This window comes from Dama dama, chromosome 4 (assembly GCF_033118175.1).
Source record: "Dama dama isolate Ldn47 chromosome 4, ASM3311817v1, whole genome shotgun sequence".
Lineage (NCBI taxonomy): Eukaryota > Metazoa > Chordata > Mammalia > Artiodactyla > Cervidae > Dama > Dama dama.
In genome coordinates, this window is record NC_083684.1 from 20,572,402 (window position 1) to 20,592,825 (window position 20,424).

A 20,424-nucleotide genomic window follows, 5' to 3' on the forward strand; every position below is an offset into this window, starting at 1 on the left:
GATAAACAGGAAGTTGGGCAGCAATCACCTGGACCAAAGGCCTCCGTCTTCTGGCAGGACAGCTGGTCAGGATAGACGCACAGCCGCGGCAGGCAGCAGGTGCCCAGGGACGGCGTCATGTGGGCCAGCTGGTGGCTCTGGCCCCTGGTGGCTGTCTGCACTGCAGACCAGTTCCGGGACAACGCGGTGAGACTCATGCAGAGCACGCCTGTCATCGACGGGTAAGCAGCCACTCGGGACGGGTCTGGGGTCTGGGCTGGGGGAGCTGTGATCAAGGCTCTTGTGACCTGAGACAGGCACTGCCCTGTCTCCCTGAGACTCGGTCTCTCCAACTGAAACAAGGCCTTTGCTCTTTGCTGGACTCTTTGTGGGATCTCAGGGCCACAAAGACTTCAGCAGAGGAGGGTCTGTGGGAACAAAGCAGGAAGGGGGTGAGTGGCTAGGCCACCGCACCTCAGCAGCTCCCGGGGTACCTGAGCCCAACCTGAACTTCCTGATCCCAGCTCGGGAAGGGGGTGCTAGGGGCCCTGCCTCACAGGAAGGGCAGGGAGGGTAGCATTGGGGAGACCGTGCCGGCCCTCTTGACCCCTCTTCTTGAGACCCTCTTGTCAAACCCACCTGCCCCATCCACCTGGCGTGACCCCATCAAGTCCCAGCTTGACCTCATGGAGGCATGTCACCCTTCATTGCCCCAGACAAGCTCCTGGGCACCCACTCCCACGGGTACCATTCCAGCCAAGACCCTAGAGATACCCTGTCACTCCCTGATGTTACAGCTAACCTGGGCCCGCCTGTCCCCTTCAGTTACCCTCCCCCACCACCCCACCCCCTGCTTGGGGTCAGGCCTGCACCTCTGACCGTCCCCTCCTCCCACAGGCTCGAGGTCAGGTCTCACACTGCAGCCAGGGGGAGACTTGGAGACCCAAGTCCCACCCCTGTCCTTCATGCTCACCCCCTGCCGTGACTCCCACTGAGCTTGGAACAATAAAAACAAACAAACAAAAGTCCTCACAGCGGCCCCTGGGGCCCCTCGATGCTACAGGCAGGCCTGGCCGGGCCCCCTCCCCTGATCCTGGCCACAGTTCCCCGAGTACTTCCAGAGCCCTGGGAAGGACACCACCTGCACACACACTCCCGCCCCGCCTGCTCTCCTGCCCTCAGCCTGCCATGGTGCCCAGCACACTGGCTGCACGCAGCCCAGAGGAACAGTATCTGGTGTGCGCTGGCTCTTGGGTACCGGGAAGGTTAGGAGAACACTACATGCTGCTGGGTTTTGTTGGACAAAAGCTCTACAGGAAAAGCAGCGAAAGTGAGTGTCTTGTCACATAAGACCTGCCGGGAGCTGCAGGGTAGCCCTAGAGACGGAAGTGGCCATCAAGGGTCAGTGTGCACCCTACCTTCCCTCCCTCCCACAGCCCTCCCCCGACCACTCCTTCCCGTGTTTCCTGGACCTCCTGTTCCCCCTGCTTGCCACTCGCCTGCCCCACAGGTATAGAGAGCTTTCTGCAGAGGCCGCTGCCCTTGGCTCCCACCCGGGAGGCCCTGCTGTCTCACAGGTCCCAGTTCAGGGACTGGGCATCCCAGGCCAGCAAGCATAGGAAGATGATGCCACAGAATGAACCAGGGAAGCTGTTCCTTCATTCTGGAGGACTCAGGGCAGCCGGACACAGGGAGAGGGGGTCTTTGTCTAGGTAATGGAGCTGTCCAGAGGTCCATGCTGGAGGTAAGATGGCTCACAGAGCCCAGACAGCCAGGAGTACTCAGGACGCTGGGATCTGGGATTATCCAAAGTCTTAGAAAACTAAAACTAGGTTGACAAAAGCAAAAGCAGTGTAGGTAAGAGACACAAAGAAGTAGCTTTAACCACAGAGAAGTGCAGAGGAGGCCCTGGCACAGCATTCCACAATAGTGCAGCCAGCATTCCCACAGTTACCTCATGATTTAACACAGCTGCACCAGCTCCAGACATCACATCCGTATGCCAGAGCTGGTCTAAGTGTGCATTTGGTTGTCCTTTCTAGCACTCTCCAGCACTAGGAACCCTCTCCTCCCTTCTTTGAGTAGAATGGAAAGGTCCTCTATCATGTCTGAGGATGCTACCCAGGCCACAAAGATAATGAGAGATGCTCCACTAGGCTCCAAAAGGTGGTACTGCCCACAGAGCGGAGGCCTACAAAGGGAGGAGAGGCTGAGGGGAGGAAGGAGGGACAAAGTGGAGGCAGCTGGAGGGTGGGGCTGGACTTCCTAGACCAGCAAAGGAGTAAAGTCCTGCCCGGTGACGCTGCCCCAGGGACAGCACCCCCCAGTCCTGCAATGAGGTGAGGACCTCGCCTCACTGGAGTTCATTCACCTCTCAGTCAGCAAAGGCCATGCCCAGCGGTCAAATCTCAGAATTTGCAGAAAACACAGCTGGGGTGGGAGCCCCGCCTAGGGCACCTGGGGCAGCTTCCACAATCTAGAGCCCCAGGGTGGGGCCCAGGGAGCCCTCACTTCCCACCAGCAGGAAGAGCCCACCCTAGGGGGCTGGACAACCTGGGCCACCACCGTGTTACCAGACAGTGATTGATCTGAACTAGGCAGACCCAAGAGATGAAGAAACAGACATGAGGAGGGAGCCGGAGCTGGGGATGGGGGAGGGTCCTGGGGACAGCGGGCCTGGCTGCGGGGCTGCAGAGGAGGCCTGGATGGGAGGGCTCCCAGTGGGAGTAAGGCCCTCTCCAGGTGTCCCCGTTGTCACCAGACCAGGGATGCAGACGGGAGGCTTCCTGCACGGCTCCCTGAACGTCCCATGCGTGTGTATACACAGGCTGATAAAAGCTAGACAGAGGGTCCAGGCTGGGCCTGAGACTCTGCTTCTCTCATCAGGTCCCAAGGGCCGAGGCCACTTCCAGCATCTGGAGCTTGTGGCTCCCAGCGGCCTCTCCCCTGGGGGCTGCTCCTGCTCCCCCTCTGTCAGTTGCTGGGTCCAGGGAGAAGGTGCTCCAGCCCCACCGGTGCCCACTCCCCAGCGGCTGATAGCCCTCCGCGCCCCCTGCGCCTCCTCCTCCGGGTCCCTCCTGTCCGCCCTTCCCATCTCCCCGTCTGCCCCAACCCCACCTCCAATGCACTCTTCGCCTCCTGGCTCCCAGGAAGACTTCAGAGGGCCTGTCTTTTAGAAGCATAGAGGATCCTCTTGGAAATGGTGCAAGACTGTGCCCAGGCATAGAGGGTCTGCGGGGCGAGCGGAGGTGCGGAGGGGGCCCCAAATTCTGCACTGGCGCGCTGCTCCGTTGGCCACCCTCCCCCAGGGAAGGCCACGCCCCTCACTTCCCCCGGTCCCTGCAAGGGGAGATTACAGCTTCTCTTTTGGCCACGCCCCAAGGCGGGGTCTTAGTTCCCCACTGAGGGATGGAACCCGCACCCGTGCATTGGTAGCGCGGAGTCGTAACCACTGGACTGCCAGGGAGTCCTAGAATTTCGTCTTTAATCTGTGAATCTCGCCGAGGCCCTACACCCAGTAAGCCCATGGCAACCAGTCTTATCCATGGAGATTGTTTTAACCGCCCGGCCCCCCACCCCCCACCCCCCCTATTTTGAAGCCAAGCCAGTGTGCGCCCCTCCCTCTTCCCCAGTGCAAGGCTCGGGGAGAGAAGACCTGACGGCTTAGGGCTCAGTTCGCTGACCTGGCCTGGGGGTGGGGCCAGCTGAGAAGCTCACCTGTGCTCAGGTGTGTTCAGGTAACAGCAATCACCCTGGGACCCTCCTAGTCCTCAGCCGCTAAAAGAGGAGCCAGAGAAGGGTCAGCCTGCCTGGGAGGAAGCTGTCCTGAAACCCCATACTGACCCCTCTTGGCCCCTCCAGGCACAATGACCTGCCCTGGCAGCTGCTGAACAAGTTCAACAATCAGCTTCAGGACCCGAGGGCCAACCTGACCAGCCTGAACGGCACGCACACCAACATCCCCAAGCTGAAGGCTGGCTTTGTGGGGGCCCAGGTAGGGTCCGGCTCTGAGCCCGCCCACGCGCGGAGCCCACCCGCTCCTCCCTTGGCGCCTGTCACTCGTGGCCGCGTACCTCCCTGGGCCCTTCGCGGGGGCTCCGATAGCCACCCAGGCTGTGGGGAGGACTTCTGGGGCGCGAGGGGAGCCCCAGGCCTGTATGCCTGAGCAGGGGCAGGGCCTGGTTTCCGACCACTCGGCTCCCAGCCCCTCCCCACCGTGGCCCCCAGTTCTGGTCTGCGTACACGCCCTGCGACACCCAGAACAAGGATTCGGTGAAGCGGACGCTGGAGCAGATTGACGTCATCCAGCGCATGTGCCAGCTCTACCCGGAGACCTTCTTGTGTGTCACGGACAGCGCAGGTGGGTGCCAGCGCCCCCGGGGGCCAGGTGGGGGGCCGTCCTGAGCAGAGCCGCTGGGCTGTCCGTTCACGGTGCAGCCCCACTCCCCAGGCATCCGGCAGGCCTTTCAGGAGGGGAAGGTGGCCAGTCTGGTTGGCGTGGAGGGCGGCCACTCCATCGACAGCAGCCTGGGTGTCCTGCGGGCGCTCTACCACCTGGGCATGCGCTACCTGACTCTCACCCACAGCTGCAACACGCCCTGGTGAGCAGCCCCGGGTCGGGTCTCGGGGCAGGGACCCTGGGGTACCTGCTGTTCTCCGAAGAGGCCCCAGGTGGGTGGGTCACGCTTCCCCTCCGGCTCCCACTCTCTGCTCTCCCAGGGCCGACAACTGGCTGGTGGACACAGGAGAGGACGAAGCCCAGAGTCAAGGCCTCTCATCCTTTGGGCAGGTGAGTGGAGGACGGGGCGATGATGAGCCCCAGAAGGTCATGTGAACACAAGTGGGCGCAGTGCAGCCTGCTTGGTCCCAGGGTGTCGTCCATGACCCTCTGGGCTGGACAGGTCCCCTGATCCCGTCCCCCCTCAGAGCGTCGTGAAGGAGATGAACCGGCTGGGCGTCATCATCGACTTGGCCCACGTATCCGTGGCCACCATGGAGGCCGCTCTGCAGCTGTCCAAGGCCCCGGTCGTCTTCAGCCACTCCTCGGCCTACAGCGTGTGCCACCACCATCGCAACGTGCCGGACCACGTGCTGCAGCTGGTGGTGAGGGTGGGGCTGCTGCCTCTGCCCTGGGCTGGCCCTTGCAGCCTGGCTGCCCTGCCCCCAGCTCCACCCTCTCTCTCCCTTGCAGAAGCAGACGGGCAGCCTGGTGATGGTGAACTTCTACAATGACTACGTTTCCTGCAAAGCGGAGGCCAACTTGTCCCAAGTGGCAGGTAGGTGGGCTTGTATGGCTGCAGTGCGGGAGTGGGGGGGGATGTCCCTCTTGCGAGGCCTCATGTGCTGCCTCCATGCAGACCACCTGGACTACATCAAGAAGGTTGCAGGAGCTGGAGCCGTGGGCTTTGGTGGGGACTACGATGGCGTGTCCAGGTAAGGCAAGACACTGCCCATATGTTGTGGGGAGCGGAGGAAGGGAGCTCTGAGGGCACCAGGGCTTGGGGTGGGGCCCCCAGGGTGCAGACTCTGGCTCTCTGCCCACATCTCAGGCTCCCCTCCGGGCTGGAGGATGTGTCCAAGTATCCAGACCTGGTCGCTGAGCTGCTCAGGAGACAGTGGACGGAGGCGGAGGTCAGGGGTGCCCTGGCTGAAAACCTGCTGAGGGTCTTCGAGGCTGTGGAGCAGGTGAGGAGGGACTGCCATGCTCCCGCCGCGCCCCCCGACCTTCTCCTGCCCTCAGACAGGCAGCTGACCCGTGTCTGTCCCCAGGTTAGTGATCACAAGCAGGCTCCTGGAGAGGAGCCCATCCCACTGGGCCAGCTGGAGGCTTCCTGCAGGACCAAGTACGGCTACTCAGCGGCTCCCATCCTCCACCTCCAGCCAGGGGCCCTGCTGGCCTCCCTTGTGACCCTCCTCCTCAGCCTGTATCTTCTCTGACACTCTGGGGGCTGGAATGGCTGTGATTCCCTGCCCAATCCTGGGCGGGCTGCAGGGCTCCTGGGCAGTAGAATAAACAGGCACAGCTGGACCCTCAATAAAGGCACCAAGCCTTCAACTCTCATGTCATCGGCAACCGTAGCCCTGGAGGGGCCTTTGGCTGGACACCTGGACACACGAGTGCCTGAGTCCTGAAGGTCAGGGCCAGCAGGGTCAGGCTCTGAGAAACCCTGTGTGGATATTGCTGGAGGCTCATAAATCCAGGCTTCAGTTGCCACCTCCTCACATGCACTTGTACATAGGCACACACACAAACACACATACATGCATGCTCGTGTGTGCACACCTGCACCCCACACCCTCACATCCTCACTCATGCATGCACATATATACTCCCAATGGACTCACACTTATGTGCCCGCCCCTTGGGCCAGTCTCTCTTGGTATAAAGGTCTGGAGCAGGGAGGCTCCCAGCCCCGCAGGGCCTCCACATATGGTGAACACAGATCCTACAGCGCAGGGCTTCCCACCCGGGCTCAGCACCTCCCCAGCCCGGTCATTTGGTGGATGTGTCTTGAGATTAATAACTTAGTGGCTGACAGACTCCAGACAAGACCCCCAACATGTCCCTGCTTTTCCAGGCCAGAGGCCCCGAGAACACTGCTACCAACCCATGCCTGCCAGCCAGCTGGCACCCTCTCAGGGAGGTCTAGAGTCACAAGCTGGGACACTGTGGGTATTTGCTGACACTTGGGATCAGTTTAATGTTAAAGGAGGAAAAACTCAAGTCGAAGGTTTTTGTCCTGAGTTGGCTAATTATTCCCACCTCCCCCAGCTGCTGCCACTGATTTACCTAGCCTGGCTGGAGGAGGCAGGAGGGGACCTTGGTGGGCTGCAGGTGGGCAGGCCTAAATTTGCTAATGGGGAGGGATTTTCCCATAAGAAATGCTTTAAATCCATCTGAAATCACCTTCATCACACTGGAACCACACCCCGAGGCAATAGATCAAGTGCTGTCCCCAGAATCTGGTTATAGAAATCCCTCTGCTCGCGCCTCATTCACCCTTGGAGTTGCAGGCCCACAGCCTTTCCTGGGGCTCCTGGTAATAGGCTCCATGGAGGCAGGTACCATGACTGAGCCGGCAGCGTGGAGTCCATTCTGGAGCCCCTAGAGGGCTGTCTCCCTGGGCAGAGCCCATATCAGCCATTCTGCAACTAATCTCCAGTGGCCTCAGCCTGAAGAACGGCTTGAAGAGAGGCTTGGGTTCCCAGTCAGAGGTTGGGCTGGGTTGTGGAGATGAGAGCACCAGATTCTAGCTGCTAGACCAGTGGTCAGTGACAGAGGGCCCTGACCCTTCAGCTTCACAGGGAAGAATTTCCACAAAGACAGAAAATAGTGAAACAAGTAAAGTATTTATTAAGAGGAAAAATAGTACAGTTTGTGTGGATAAGCACAAAAGCGGACTCAGGGAGAGGGGGAGTCCCTGAGTTACATCCTCCTGGCAGTTAGATTTACTTTTATGGGGCACTTCTCGGTTTCCTTTGGTCAGTCATTCTGATTTTCCTAGTTCACGGTCCATGTTTGGTATATCTCAGAATCCTCCCATCAGTGCGTGCCTCTCATAGCCAAAATGGATCCTACCGAAAAGGCTTCTGGGTAGACCATCCTTTGACATGACTCCTCTTTGGCTTCTAAGGAGGTTTTTCTGTATATGTGTGGTCTGGGTGGTTTGAGTAGGGCCCAGCCTCTTCCCTTAATTGCCCTGCTATTCTTGTCTTGGAGTTTCCCTCAAGAGAGAATGAATCTCCAATTGTTTTACCCTGCTTGGGGGTGGGGGTGGGGTGTGTGTGTGTGTGTGTGTGTGTGTGTGTGTGTGTGTGTGTGTGCGCGCGCGTGCGCGCGCGCGCCCGTCTGCCTCCTGCTTCACAACCAGTCAACATGGAGTCTCAGGCCAGGTTCAAACCAAGATGTGCTTGGAGCAGGGACAAGGGGTAGCCCAGAGCCACAGGCTGTCACTCTGGCGGGCGGGTGGTTACAAAGGGCAGGGACCTAACTGCGGTTCTGGCTCTAGAACCCTGTTAGGGGTTCACATGCCCAAACCGATCAAGCTCAGACAGACTGTGAAGCACCGCCCCGCCCCGCCCCAGAACCCGAACCATCGAATCTAACAGACTGCCCAGAGGGCTTGACTGAGAGCAGGGCCTTCTGACAATGCACGAGGGGCCCCAACAGAGTCCCTGCACAAACTCTGTCCACTGGTGGGCAAGAGCGTCTCACAGGGGTGCAGCCAGCTGGGCAGACTAGTTTCTGGAGCACACAGGGGCTGCCCAGAGGTAGCTTCGGGGTACACAGGAGGCTGCCCGGATGGGGTTCCAGTGAGTACAGAGGGGCACACGGACAGTATCTGGAGCACACAGCGGCAGGGTGCACCACTCGGGATCTGGGGCACACATGCTGTTGTGCCTCCCGTTTTCAGGGGCACACAAGGCTGTGCATGGAAGTAGCTTCTGGTCCTCACACGGGGGTGCCTGGAGGCAGTTTCTGGAGCACCGAGGGGTTGTTAAAGGAAGGTATTTTTTGATTCGTACAGAGTCATGCCTGGAGGTCATTTCTGGTGTACAAGGGGGTACAGGAGCATAGTATCTAGTTCGCGTCGGGGTGGGGAGGCGAGCGGGGTGGTGCCCGGAAGTCCTCTCCGGTGCACACAGGAACTGCCCTGACGTAGTTTCAGGCACACCTGTTGCTGCCCGCATGTGGTTTCCCTTAGTACAGAAGGGCTCAGGGGTACAGAGTTTCTGGAACTCAGAGGGCGTCTGTACACCAATCTGGTTCTGACGCACACACAGGGGCATACTGTAGTGCTTCATCGTGTCCACTGGAGGGCACACCAACATGCTTTCTGGTACAAACCTGGGGTCCTACAGATGTAGTTCCCACGTGCACAGTGCCGTCCACAGATGTGGTTTCGGGTGTACACAGGAGCTGCCCGGAAGTACTTTCTGATACACATAGGAAGTGCCCGGACACAGTTTCTGGAGCACACAGAAGGATCTGATTCCCGCACAAATATAGTGGAATGTTGTCGTGTTGAACATGTCCACAAGAGGGCGCACCAACATGCTTTCGGTACACACGCGGGTGCCCACAGACATAGGTTGTGCGTCCACCGTGGGGGCGAACGGATGTGGTTTATGGTGCACATAAGGGGTTGCCCAGACGTTTAGATGCACACAGGAAGTGCCCGGAGGTTATTTATCATACACAGGAAGTGATCGGACGTATACCTCAGCATAGCTTGTAGCATGCTGTCGTGCCTAACGTGTCCACAGGAGGGCGCACTGACATGCTTTTGATGGACATATGGGTGCCCAAAGACCGGGTTTCTGTGCCCGCAGTGGGAGCGAACTGATGCGGTTTCTGGTGTACATAAGCGGTGCCGCACGTTGTTTCTGATGCACATAGAGCGATGCAACAGTAGGATTCCAATGCCATGTTGTGCCTAAAATGTCCCCAGGAGGGCGCCCAAGACCTGGTTTCTGAGTGAACACTGGGGGTGAATGGATGGGCTTTCAGGTGCAGATAAAAGGGTGCCGGAAATGATACGCACAGGAAGTACCGAGATTATATGATACACACAGTAAATGCCCGGAGATTATTTACGATGGACACAGGAAGTGACCGGACGTTGTTTTTGGAGCACACAGGAAGTGCCTGGATGTATTTTTGTACATATATAGCGGCACTCTCCAGGGAGGGCAATGGCACCCCACTCCAGTACTCTTGCCTGGAAAAACCAATGGACGGAGGAGTCTGGTAGGCTGCAGTCCATCGGGTCGCTATGAGTTGGACACGACTGAGCGACTTCACTTTAACTTTTCACTTTCCTGCGTTGGAGAAGGAAATGGCAACCCACGCCAGTGTTCTTGCCTGGCTGATCCCAGGGACGGGGGAGCCTGATGGGCTGCCGTCTGTGGGGTCACACAGAGTCGGACAGGACTGAAGCGACTTAGCAGCGGCACTCTGTTGTGCCTAACGTGTACACAGGAGGGCGAAGGAACACGCTTTTGGCACACGCATGGGTCCCCATAGACCTGGTTTCTGTGCCCACAGTGGGGGAGAACGGATGTGGTTTCTGTTCCACATAAGGGAGTGTTCGCACGTTGCTGCTAATGCACAGAGGAAGTGCCCGGTGTTGTTTCTGATGCACCCGAAGTGAGGCAGCAATCTGATTGCCTAGTATATATACAGTGGAATGTTGTCATGCCTAACGTGTTCACAGGAGGGTGCACCAACATAATCTTGGTTCACAAGTGGGTGTCCACATCTGGTTTCTGGGTCCAGAGTATGGTGTCAACGGATGTGGTTTCAGGTGAACATAAGGGGGTGCCGGGACCATTATTTTTGATTCGCACAGGGAGTGCCCGGGCAGTTGTTTCTGATACACACAGGAAGTGCCCTGACTTCCTGCATTCCTGTCTATACATATAATGGCGTGCAGTTGAGCCTAACATGTCCATTGGAGGGCGCGCTAACATGCTGTTGGTGAGCACCTGCGTGCCCACAGACATGCTGTCTGTGCCTACAGTGGAGGCGAACGGATGTTTCTGGTGCACATAAGGACCGGGGCGCCCAGACGTAGAGTCTGAGTCACATAGGAAATGCCCGGATGTAGTTTCTGGAGCACACAGTTCAGTTCAGTCGCTCAGTCGTGTCCAACTCTTCGTGACCCCATGGACTGCAAGACGTCAGGCTTCCCTGTCCATCACCAATTCCTGGAGCCTACTCATATTCATATCCATTGCGTCAGTGATGCCATCCGACCATCTTATCCTGTTGTCCCCTTCTCCTCCCGTCTTCAATCTTTCCCAGCATCAGGGTCTTTTCAAATGAGTCAGTTCTTCGCATCAGGTGGCCATACTATTGGAGTTTCAGCTTCAGCATCAGTCCTTCCAATGATTATTCAGGACCGATTTCCTTTGGGATTAACTGGTTGGATCTCCTTGCAGTCCAAGGGACTCTCAAGAGTTTTCTCCAACGCCACAGTTCAAAAGCATCAATTTTTCGGCGCTCAGCTTTCTTTATACTCCAACTCTCACATCCATACATGACTACTGGAAAAACCATAGCTTTGACTAGATAGACCTTTGTTGGTAAAGTAATGTCTCTGCTTTTTAATATGCTGTCTTGGTTGGTCATAGCTTTTTTCCAAGGAGCAAGCATCTTTTAATTTCATGGGTGCAGTCACCATTTGCAGTGATTTTGGAGCCCCCCGCCCCTCCAAAATAAAGTCTGTCACCGTTTCCATTGTTTCCCCATCTATCTGTCATGAAGTGATGGGACTGGATGCCATGATCTTACTTCTCCGAATGTTGAGTTTTAAGCCATCTTTTGCACGCTCCTCTTTCACTTTCATCAAGAGACTCTTTAGTTCTTCTTTGCTTTCTGCCATAAGGGTGATGTCATCTATATATCTGAGGTTATTGATATTTCTCCTAGCAATCTTGATTCCAGCTTGTGCGTCATCAAGCCCGGCATTTCACTTGATGTATTCTGCATATAAGTTAAATAAGCAGGGTGACAATATACAGCCTTGACGTATTCCTTTCCTGATTTGGAACCAGTCTGTTGTTCCATGTCCTGTTCTAACTGTTGCTTCTTGACCTGCATACAGATTTCTCAGGAGGCAGGTCAGGTGGTCTGGTATTCTCATCTGTTTAAGAATTTCCCACAGTTCGTTGTGATCCACACAAAGGTTTTGGCACACAGAGGTATGCAACAATTTGATTCCTACGCATATACATAGTGTCATGCTGTCGTGCCTAACCTGTCCACAGGGGGCCGCACCAACATGCTTTCAGTGCACATGTGGGTGCCCACAGACCTGGTGTCTGCGCCCACCGTGGCAGCAAACGGATTTGGTTTCAGGTGCACATAAGGGATTCCGAATGTTGTTTCTGATTCACACAGGAAATACCGGGACGTTATTTATGACACACACAGGTAGTGCCCGGACGTTTCTGATGCACACAGGAAGTGCCCGGAAGTAGTTTCTGAAACATACAGAGAGTTGCAACAATCTGATCCGTGCGTGTACAGTGGTATCCTGTTGTCCCTAATGTGTGCACAGGAGGATGCACCAACATGCTTTTGTTGCACAGACAGGTGCCCACATACCTGGTTCCTGCACCCACAATGGGGGCGCAAGGATGCGGTTTCTGGTGCACACAAGGGGGTATCCGGATGTAGTTTCTGTTCACACAGGAACTGCCCGGAAGTAGTTTCTGCAGCTCACAGGTGGCGGCCCGGATGCGGTTTCACTGAGTACAGAGGAGCTGACGGATATAGTTTCTGGAGCATACTGAGGGTGGGGTGCACTATTCTGGTTCTTGGACATACATAGGGGCATACCGCCGTGCCTCACGTGTTCACGGGGTAGGGAGCGGCGCACCAACATGCTTTCTGGTACACACATGGGGGCCCACAGAGGTGGTCCCCACACCCGCTGTGAGGGTGCACAGATATGGCTTCTGGTGCACAGAAGGGGGCACCAGGACACAGTTTATGGAGCACCGAGAGGTTGAGGACCGTGTTTTCTGGTTCCTACAGGGTGGTGCCCAGAGGTAGCTTCTGGTGTACACAGCGGGTATGGGAACATAGTTTCTAGTTTGTACTGTGCGGGGTGCCTGGACATAGTTTCTGTAACACACAGGAAATGCCCTGATGGATGTTTGTGAATACGGAAGGGGTACGAACATTGTTGCTGAAGCACGTGGGGCTGCGGCGGGGTGGACCAATATGCTTCTGGTGCACAGGTAGCGGCATGCTGTGGTGCTTCACGTTGTCCATAAGGTGTACACACGGGGGCCCACAGTGGGGGGTGCACGCAGCAAGTGTCTGGGCGCAGTTTCCAATGCACATAGCACGGTGCCCAGAGGTGATTCCTGTGAGCTCAGGGGTGTAAACACAGTGGCCATCCAGGTCAGAGAAACCAGAGGGCCTGTCTCACACTTGGGGTTGGAGCAGTTTTCTCAGTTGGTTCCTGGGTAATTTAGAGGCCTGAGGTGAGGAAAGCGCGTACATAAAAGTATACCGATGCTGTGCAATAGGTTTGCAATTTTAGTAGCAGTTTAAAGTTATTTCAGAGTAAAATCGTAAAGAAACTGGATCCTATCGAGTCGGACTGAGCAGGGCTTGGGAATCTCACTCCTCACACTACCCATACCGGCCTGCTTCAGGAACGCAATAGCCTGTCCTTGGGGCTGGACCACACGCCAAGCACCCACCCCCATCCTCCTCCCGCTTCCCGCCAGCCACTGAAAGAAAGATGGAAACGGTTTTCAGAAGTCAATCTTTTTTACTCAGAACAGCATTTCAGGAAAAGGCAAGCTTCACCAGCTGCCTTTTGACGAGGAGTAGCCTCTGCCCCCACTGTGTGTCCTGGTGGGGCTCCACACCCCCTGGGGACACACTTTGGACCCTCTTGGGACCCCCAGCACATGGGAACCCCAAGGGATGACGAGAGTGTAAGGCGAGGTGGTCATCACATAAGAAAAACCAGACACTCTTGACTCCCTGTCTCTCTGGTCTCACACCATTATTTTACTGTACAGAACACCTGTGGCCTCCAAGTCCTGGAGGAAGGAAATGCAGTGAGCCTTGGGAAAGCTCTCCCACATTTCTGTCCACAAGAGCCATCGCTGTGAGGACGGTTGGTCCGAGGCCTCTGGTCAGCACCGACCACCAGTGCTCGCCAGCTGACGCTTCCTGTCTACTGTTCCTTCTCTTTTGGCAAAAACAAAAACAAAAAACCCTGGGAGCTTCAGGAAAACGAAGTAAACTTTAGGAACTGAAGAAAACAGAAACGCGCAGCCTGTCTGAAGCTCCTCTCAGACTCCCGCATGTCATCTGAACCAGTGCTGCCGCGGGCCCCACTGTGGCTCTCCTATCTATCACTCCAGCTTCAAAGTCAATGGCGTGGGCCCGCCATGCAGCAAGAGCCAGTCAGGGGAGGCACCCTGTTACTACAATTACGGGAAAAACGTCCCCCCAGGAGGGGGAAGAGCCTGAGCCCATCCAGCAGCAGGACCAGGTTCCAGCTGGAGCAGGGAGCCTGGGGGTCGGGGGAAGCTGGCAACAGGGAGCCGCCCTGACCCCGGCTGGCTGACTGCTCCCCATGAGTCTGCCATCATGGAGTCTGAAGGCCCCCATATCCACATGGAGACCACTGGCCAGTCCCTGTGAATTTCTTAGCAGGTGGTGGATGGAGGGAGCCTTCAGACTGCCCAGCTGGTTGGCCCAGAGTCACAGAAATCACTCACAGAAGTCAGAAGTTTGTGCAAACTCACCCTGCAGGGCACAGACCCACGCCCACACTCAGACAAGAGGAAGAGTCTCAGGGCTGGCAGGTGAGAGGCTGAGAGCAGCAGGGGCCAGTGCTGTCGCAGGCTGTAGGCTTGTTCGACAGAAAGGCCAGACCAGAGGGAGGGGGTGGAGGCGGCCTTCCCAGTCTTCCCCCAGGCCAGGAAGGGGCGCTGGGGCCGGCTCTGCTAATTCCTCAGGGCAGCCAACCTGCAAACAACAACAGGACCCTCTGAAGCCCCGTAACAGCTCCCTCACCTCTTCCAGGCTGTCCTAGTTGCCTTCCTCCTCTCCTATGGTGACTGCCTGACGCCTCCCACCCTCATTGCAGACACAGGGGACCGAGTTTCTGCGCCCCTCCCACCGCCCCACCCACCTCCGGGACAGCTGGTCCTCCTGGCTGCGCACAGAGCTCTCGCCTACAGCAGAGGCACCCTCGGGCAGCTGGCTGAGCTGGTCCAGCACCTCCAGGCCGTTCTCCTCCGCGATCTGCAGGATGAGGCTGTCCACCTGCTCCTGTGGCGTGGTCAGCGTGGTGGCCGAGCTCATGGAGTCTTCCATCACCTGGGGGTGGAGTGCTGGGCAGTCAGGGCGCCCCGGGACTCCCTCTGTCCCTCCAGCCCCTTCTGGCGCTCTCCCCAGCGCACACTCTCCAGAGTGCTGGGCCTGGGGCACAGCTGCCCGCAGGGCACCCACCCCAGCCCCGGGCCCCCTCTCCCCTGCTGGACCTCTGTGGGCTGGTCTGGACTCCACACAAGGAACCAGGCTCCCAGGGGGTGACTGCCTCACTGCCTCAGGTGGAGGGAGGGAGCAGACGCGGCCATCACCGGCACACCTGGGCTTACGTACCGACGTGTGTACATCCAGGTTCTGCACCTGCTGCTCGAACCTGTCCATCACCGCAGAGACCTTCTGCAGGTCCATGGTGCTGAGTGCTCGGTCCAGGGCTTTGGTCACCTGCGCCATGTTCTTGGTCACCTGGCAGAGGCAGGAATGAGGAGGTGGGCAGGGCCCTCAGGCCCCATGGGTCCCTGCATGGCACATCCCCAGACAATGCTGTCAATGGAAGAACGGACAGGAGGAGACGCAGGCCGTGGACACTTAAGAGCCTTCGGGGTGTGTCTGGCACCTGCCTGACTCTAGAGAGGGAATCCCGGGGTGACCCCTGTCCCAGCTGCACCCTCAACTCTGCCAGCACGAGCCAGCCACGGCTGCTGGCCAAATACTCACCCCCTTCATGGTCACGGCTGTCTGCACCTTAGAGGCCACGGCATCCACGCGGGACGCCATGCGGAGCCAGTTCACACCTTCATTCTTTTTGCGGATGGCGTTCTCGGCGTACACACGTGCACACTCTACATTCTTCTGCTGAAGGGCCTGAAATTCAGGAGGGAGAGGCCAGCTGGGGTCCCGTCCTCGGGCTCTGTCTGCTGGTGGGGGGGGTGGCCCCTTCTCAGCCTTTCCCCAGGCGTTCTCCCCAGAAATGTCTTGGAGTGAAGGTGTCTAGGACCAGGGCCCCAACCGGCCCCCAAAGAGGATCAGACAAAAGAAAGCCAAGCCCAAAGACCATGGCCGCCTTTCCAGGTGTCCTCTCCACTGCCATGCCCAGCCCCCTCAGCTCCTCCTGGGTCACACACAGCATCTGTCCACCTGGAAGCAGAGCTGGAAAGGCCAGTGTGGCCAGTGCCGACCCTCTGGGGGACAAGGCTTCAGACCGCATGGTCGGCTGCATTCCTTTTCTTCCCCAGGGCACCAGGTCACTCAGATCGGCCAACAGCCCAGGAGCTATTGCAGCCACTCAACAGCTGTAACCAGTGGCTGCAAGCAAGTCCCCCAAGAGTGGGGGCAACCCCAGAAGCCTCCAGCCTCGCCCCACCCCACGGAGGGTCAGAGCACAGGACCAACAGGACGGCCCGGCCGCATCAGGGCCCACACTCACCTTCTTCACCTTGGCCTGCTCTGACTTGGAGTCCTTCTCCGCCTTCTTGGCCAGCTTCTCCAGCTGCTTCGCCGTGAACTGAGGTAAGGAGGCCGGGTCACCGCAGCAGCCTGCACGGCCCACTCCCCGCCCTCCTGGGCCTCAAGTCCACCTGAGGGACTGCTGCCTCTGCTGGACAACCCGCTCCCCTCCCATCATCCTGTCCATGAGCTGTGCCTGCAACTGCCTTCCCTCCACACACAGGCTGGCTGCTGGGGCCTGGGCCCCACCTTTCAGCCTGTTTCATAGAACAGCAGCTGGGGGCCTGCTGAGAAACTGCCCACAGGTCTCACCAGCGTAAATCCCTCCCTCTCTGACCTCCTCCTGCCGTCTGGCTGTGAAGCGAACAGGTGAATGCCTTGGTGTCCAGGCCTCAGGCCGACATATGCCCTGCTCCTGTGGTCTGGCCTATATAGGTCCCCAGCTCCCTAACTGCAGGCTCATGGCCACAGGGCGCTCTCTCCAAAATCAACCCCCTTCCTGGTCATCAAACTCAATCCTGAGAGGCCTTCAAATCAACATCTGCATTGCCTGACCCTTGGACCATTCTCTCTTCCTACACTGTCCAGTCCAGTAGGCACTAGATCCATGTGGCTGTTTAAGTTTAAATTACTTAAAATTATGTACAAGTAAAAAATCAGTTCCTCAGTCCTGGGAGCCCCACTCCAGGTGCCCAGCAGGGTTGGCGTCAGGTGTCGCTGTGCACAGCTAGGCGGGCCGGCACCGCCCTTCTCCCGTCCCACCCACCAGGGCCCCTCACGTCAGCGGCTCCAGGGCCTCCAGTCCTCTGCCTGCCGAATCCAGCCTTACCCGGCCCTGACCCACCCCGATGTACACACCAGGCCACCATCTACTGCTGCTAAACAAGGTCCATTCCTCTGGCCAGGTGCCCTGGGACCCACCAGTCAGCTCCAACACGGAGCCCCTGGCGTGGCCCCGCACACCTCAGCCATGGTCAGAGCGGCCCCCAGGCCTCTGCTGACTAGAAGCTGGCAGGGAGAAGGCCCAGATGAGCCAGGGGAACAAGTGGCCTCCCAGAGGCCAGCAGTGTTCTCTCAGCCAGAGTCACTCGGGATGTCCTGTTGTAGAGAAAAGGTTTCTTGTGTGTCTACCTCCTGCCCTCCGTTCCTCGGGGAAAAGTCCAGGTTGTCCTGAAACTGGGAATCTGGTCTGGAGGCCCCAGGGCTGAGCCAGTGCAGCTGCTACAGTCGGGATCGGACAACCTCACTCCCTTGTCCTTCAGAGCCCGCGTGGGTGTTCCCTCTGAGGGACTAAGGAACTCGGACAGAGCCTGCCAACATCGCAGGCAGGAAGGATGCTAGCCGCCAGAAAGAATGCTGTCCCATGTGTGACTCTGAGGGACGTGAGGCCACCATTTTAAACACTACATGGAACGTTTACGGGATGTACACACAGCCACCCTCACAGACGAGTCCAAGTGACCCGCTTCCGCTCAGCCCAAGAAAAGCCAGCAAGGCGTGTCCCTGACCCCTCGGTCATCAGTCTGGCTGAGCACTGTCCCAAGTGTGACTCGCACCATCTGTCCCCACTGACAACCACCAGGATAGGGTCAGGGTGAAAGGCTGATCAGCACATACCTTCAGCTGGAACAGGGTGTCTGCAAAGAGATGATTAAAAGACGGTGAGGAATGTGACAAGCAGCACTCCTAGTCAGCTGATGGGGTCACTACCTCCCCTAAATGTGAAGAGCTGGCATAGAACTGGGGCCTGCAGGGAGGCCCACTTACACCAGCTTGGCACCTTGTTAGCCACAAAGCTCGGGCAATGAGAGTTACCCTGACCCCCTGACACCTCTAGGAAACACCTGGACAGCACCAGCTGACCTTAAGAGTATGAGCACAGCCCACAGTGAAAACTCAGTATGGTCTGTAATCAGTGCAGCTTTACAAAGGACCCTTGGGAGTTCTCCCCAATCTAGTAAGGTTTACTATTTGTTGTTCAGTTGCTAAGTCTTGTCTGACTCTTTGCAACTCCATGGACTGCAGCACGCCAGGCTTCCCTGTCTTTCACTATCTCCTGGAGTTTGCTCAACCTCATGACCATTGAGTTGGCAGTGCTATTTAACCATCTCATCCTCTGCCACCCTTTCTCCTTTTGCCCTCGATCTTTCCCAGCCTCAGGATCTTTTCCAGTGAGTTAGCTCTTCACATCAGGTTACCAGAGTATTGGACCGTCAGCTTTAGCATCAGTCCTTCCAATGAATATTCAGGGTTGATTTCCTTTAGGATTGACTGGTTTGATCTTGCAGTCCAAGGGATCCTCAAGAGTTCTCCAGCACCACAGTTCAAAAGCATCTTCAGTGCTCAGACTTCTTTATGGACCAACTCTCACATCTGTACATAACTACTAGAAAAACCATAGCTTTGACTAGAAGGACCTTTGTTGGCAAAGTGATGTCTCTACTTCTAAATATGCTGTCTAGGTTTGTCATAGCTTTTCTTCCAAGGAGCAAGTGTCTTTTAATCCCGTGGCTGCAGTCACCATCTGCAGTGACTTTTGGAGCCCAAGAAAATAGTACTTGACAGTCTGTTTTTCATGGATAAAAACAGTGATGAAAAAAAACAACAACAAAGGGTGATGATTCTTAAGTTGTAAAAGAGCTGGCCCACAGAGACCACTCTCCATGGGAGTTGCCATTTCTGAGCCATCAAATCTGCAATGGCCAACTGGAGACGTGCATGTGCACATGTGTTACTGGCAAAGTCCCTTGGTATCTGAATTTGCCACTCACCCAAACTCAAGAGCTAGGTAGTTTGGGGTTCATCTTAAAACTATCTCAGTGTATCTCATTCCTAAATTTGGGAAATGATTTTTGAAACTGCTTACCACACTAGCCCAGAATGAAGAAACAAAACCCTGGAACCAGAATCCAGACCCATAAGGGCAGGTGAAGGCTCCCAGCCAAGAGCTCCCCTGGGCCCTGTACACCTGCCACCCACAAGCGCAGGCCCTGGGCAAGGCCAGGTTGTCTTGTGCATCTAGAGCAGGTGGGAGGCAGTGTGCTTACTTCGGGGGACAGCAAGGATGTGTTGGGTGTGGCCCAGACTCCGGTGGGAGGGACAGACTCCACAGGGCAAAACCTGGCCCTGGAGGAAAAGGATATGGGAAAACAGAATTCCCTGGGGAGCTTAAGCTGAGTATGAGGGGCAAAACCCAATTGTGTGTGTGCTGGGCGTTGGGTGCCTTCATCTTCTCTCTGAGGCAATTTGTATAGAATTTCCTTCTCCACAATGACATTCCATCTCTCTGTCACACCAGCACTGAAACATTCTAGCAAATGTACCTATCTTCATTTTATCACGGATGCTTCCTGATCCTAGGCAGAGCAGGGCAGAGAGCCCTGAGGTGGTACTGCTGGCTGTGGAGGACCAGATGAACGGCCAAGCCACCTGGGGCCTGCGCCTGCACGGACTCCCTTCCAGCCTCTGTTTTCCCATCTGCGGAATGGGATCATACGGTTCCTACCTCAAGAACTTCTGTGCCTGTACCTAATGAGGATTTTTTGCCTTAGCTCTTATTTCTCTTGGTAGTGTTCTGGGGGCACTGGTACAACTGCCTCTTTTTCGGGTGCCCTCTGACCCGGAATCCCAGGGCCCAAATCCCTGATGTCCCTCAACACTACCGCAGCTTAGCAAGCGGGGGTCGGGGGCGGTGGCAGGAGCAGCCGGTCGCTGGGGAGAGCCGGGGAAGTGGGCGGGGATCAGAGAAGGGGCTCTGGTATCGAAGTTCTGGGTCGAGGTCCCGGGTTATGGGGTCGGGGACTGGGGTCCAGGGTTATGCGGTCGGGGACTAGGGTCCCAGGTTCAGGCCCCGGAGTCCGGGATCGGGTTTCAGGGTCTGGAATCGAGGCCAGGGGCGCCCGCCTAAGCCCCGCCCGCGGGAAAGGCGACCCCGCCCCGTGCAGCCCCGGAGGGCGGCGGCCTCTCACCGTCCATGGCTGGTCCGGCAGCGGCAGGCCTGGGAAAGGCAGACCCACAGGATCTTCCAGCGGCGTCAACAGAACCGACCGGGACTGGCGAGAGCACCGGAGGGCGGGAGGGCACTTCCGGGTCTCACCTATTTCCGGCGGCGGGGCGCTCTCGCGAGAGGACTGGCTGGTCCCGCGGGCGGTGGTGTTGCCGTGGTGACCGCGCGGGCTTGGTTGGCGGCT

At 57.2% G+C, this 20,424-nt stretch overlaps 2 protein-coding genes across 2 annotated transcripts; one reads left to right on the plus strand and one right to left on the minus strand.

The window, feature by feature from the left end:
• On the plus strand, window positions 1–6,034 carry DPEP1 (dipeptidase 1). The gene is made up of 10 exons (XM_061134356.1): window positions 1–221; window positions 3,841–3,973; window positions 4,207–4,339; window positions 4,430–4,580; window positions 4,699–4,768; window positions 4,906–5,082; window positions 5,171–5,255; window positions 5,337–5,412; window positions 5,529–5,664; window positions 5,749–6,034. Exons 1-10 carry the CDS (start codon window positions 118–120, stop codon window positions 5,914–5,916), a joined length of 1,233 nt encoding a protein of 410 aa, XP_060990339.1. The 5' UTR covers window positions 1–117; the 3' UTR covers window positions 5,917–6,034.
• Window positions 6,035–13,251: 7,217 nt separating this feature from the next.
• On the minus strand, window positions 13,252–20,343 carry CHMP1A (charged multivesicular body protein 1A). Its single transcript, XM_061138380.1, has 7 exons — window positions 20,203–20,343; window positions 17,852–17,871; window positions 16,215–16,292; window positions 15,506–15,652; window positions 15,125–15,253; window positions 14,652–14,839; window positions 13,252–14,485 (listed from the first exon to the last, which is right to left on the minus strand). Exons 1-7 carry the CDS (start codon window positions 20,207–20,209, stop codon window positions 14,464–14,466), a joined length of 591 nt encoding a protein of 196 aa, XP_060994363.1. The 5' UTR covers window positions 20,210–20,343; the 3' UTR covers window positions 13,252–14,463.
• Window positions 20,344–20,424: the final 81 nt, after the last annotated feature.

What these genes read in the sequence shown, in the direction of transcription:
- CHMP1A (XM_061138380.1), bottom strand. An exon ending in ACACCCTGTTCCAGCTGAAG is followed by an intron (nt 16,293 to 17,851) that starts GTATGTGCTGAT and finishes TCCTTACCTCAG; the next exon opens with TTCACGGCGAAGCAGCTGGA. An exon ending in ACCTGGATGTACACACGTCG is followed by an intron (nt 14,840 to 15,124) that starts GTACGTAAGCCC and finishes CTCCACCCCCAG; the next exon opens with GTGATGGAAGACTCCATGAG.
- DPEP1 (XM_061134356.1), top strand. Translation starts at nt 118, where the DNA reads ATGTGGGCCAGCTGGTGGCTCTGGCCCCTGGTGGCTGTCTGCACTGCA. An exon ending in CTGGCTTTGTGGGGGCCCAG is followed by an intron (nt 3,974 to 4,206) that starts GTAGGGTCCGGC and finishes CGTGGCCCCCAG; the next exon opens with TTCTGGTCTGCGTACACGCC. An exon ending in CACAGCTGCAACACGCCCTG is followed by an intron (nt 4,581 to 4,698) that starts GTGAGCAGCCCC and finishes CTGCTCTCCCAG; the next exon opens with GGCCGACAACTGGCTGGTGG.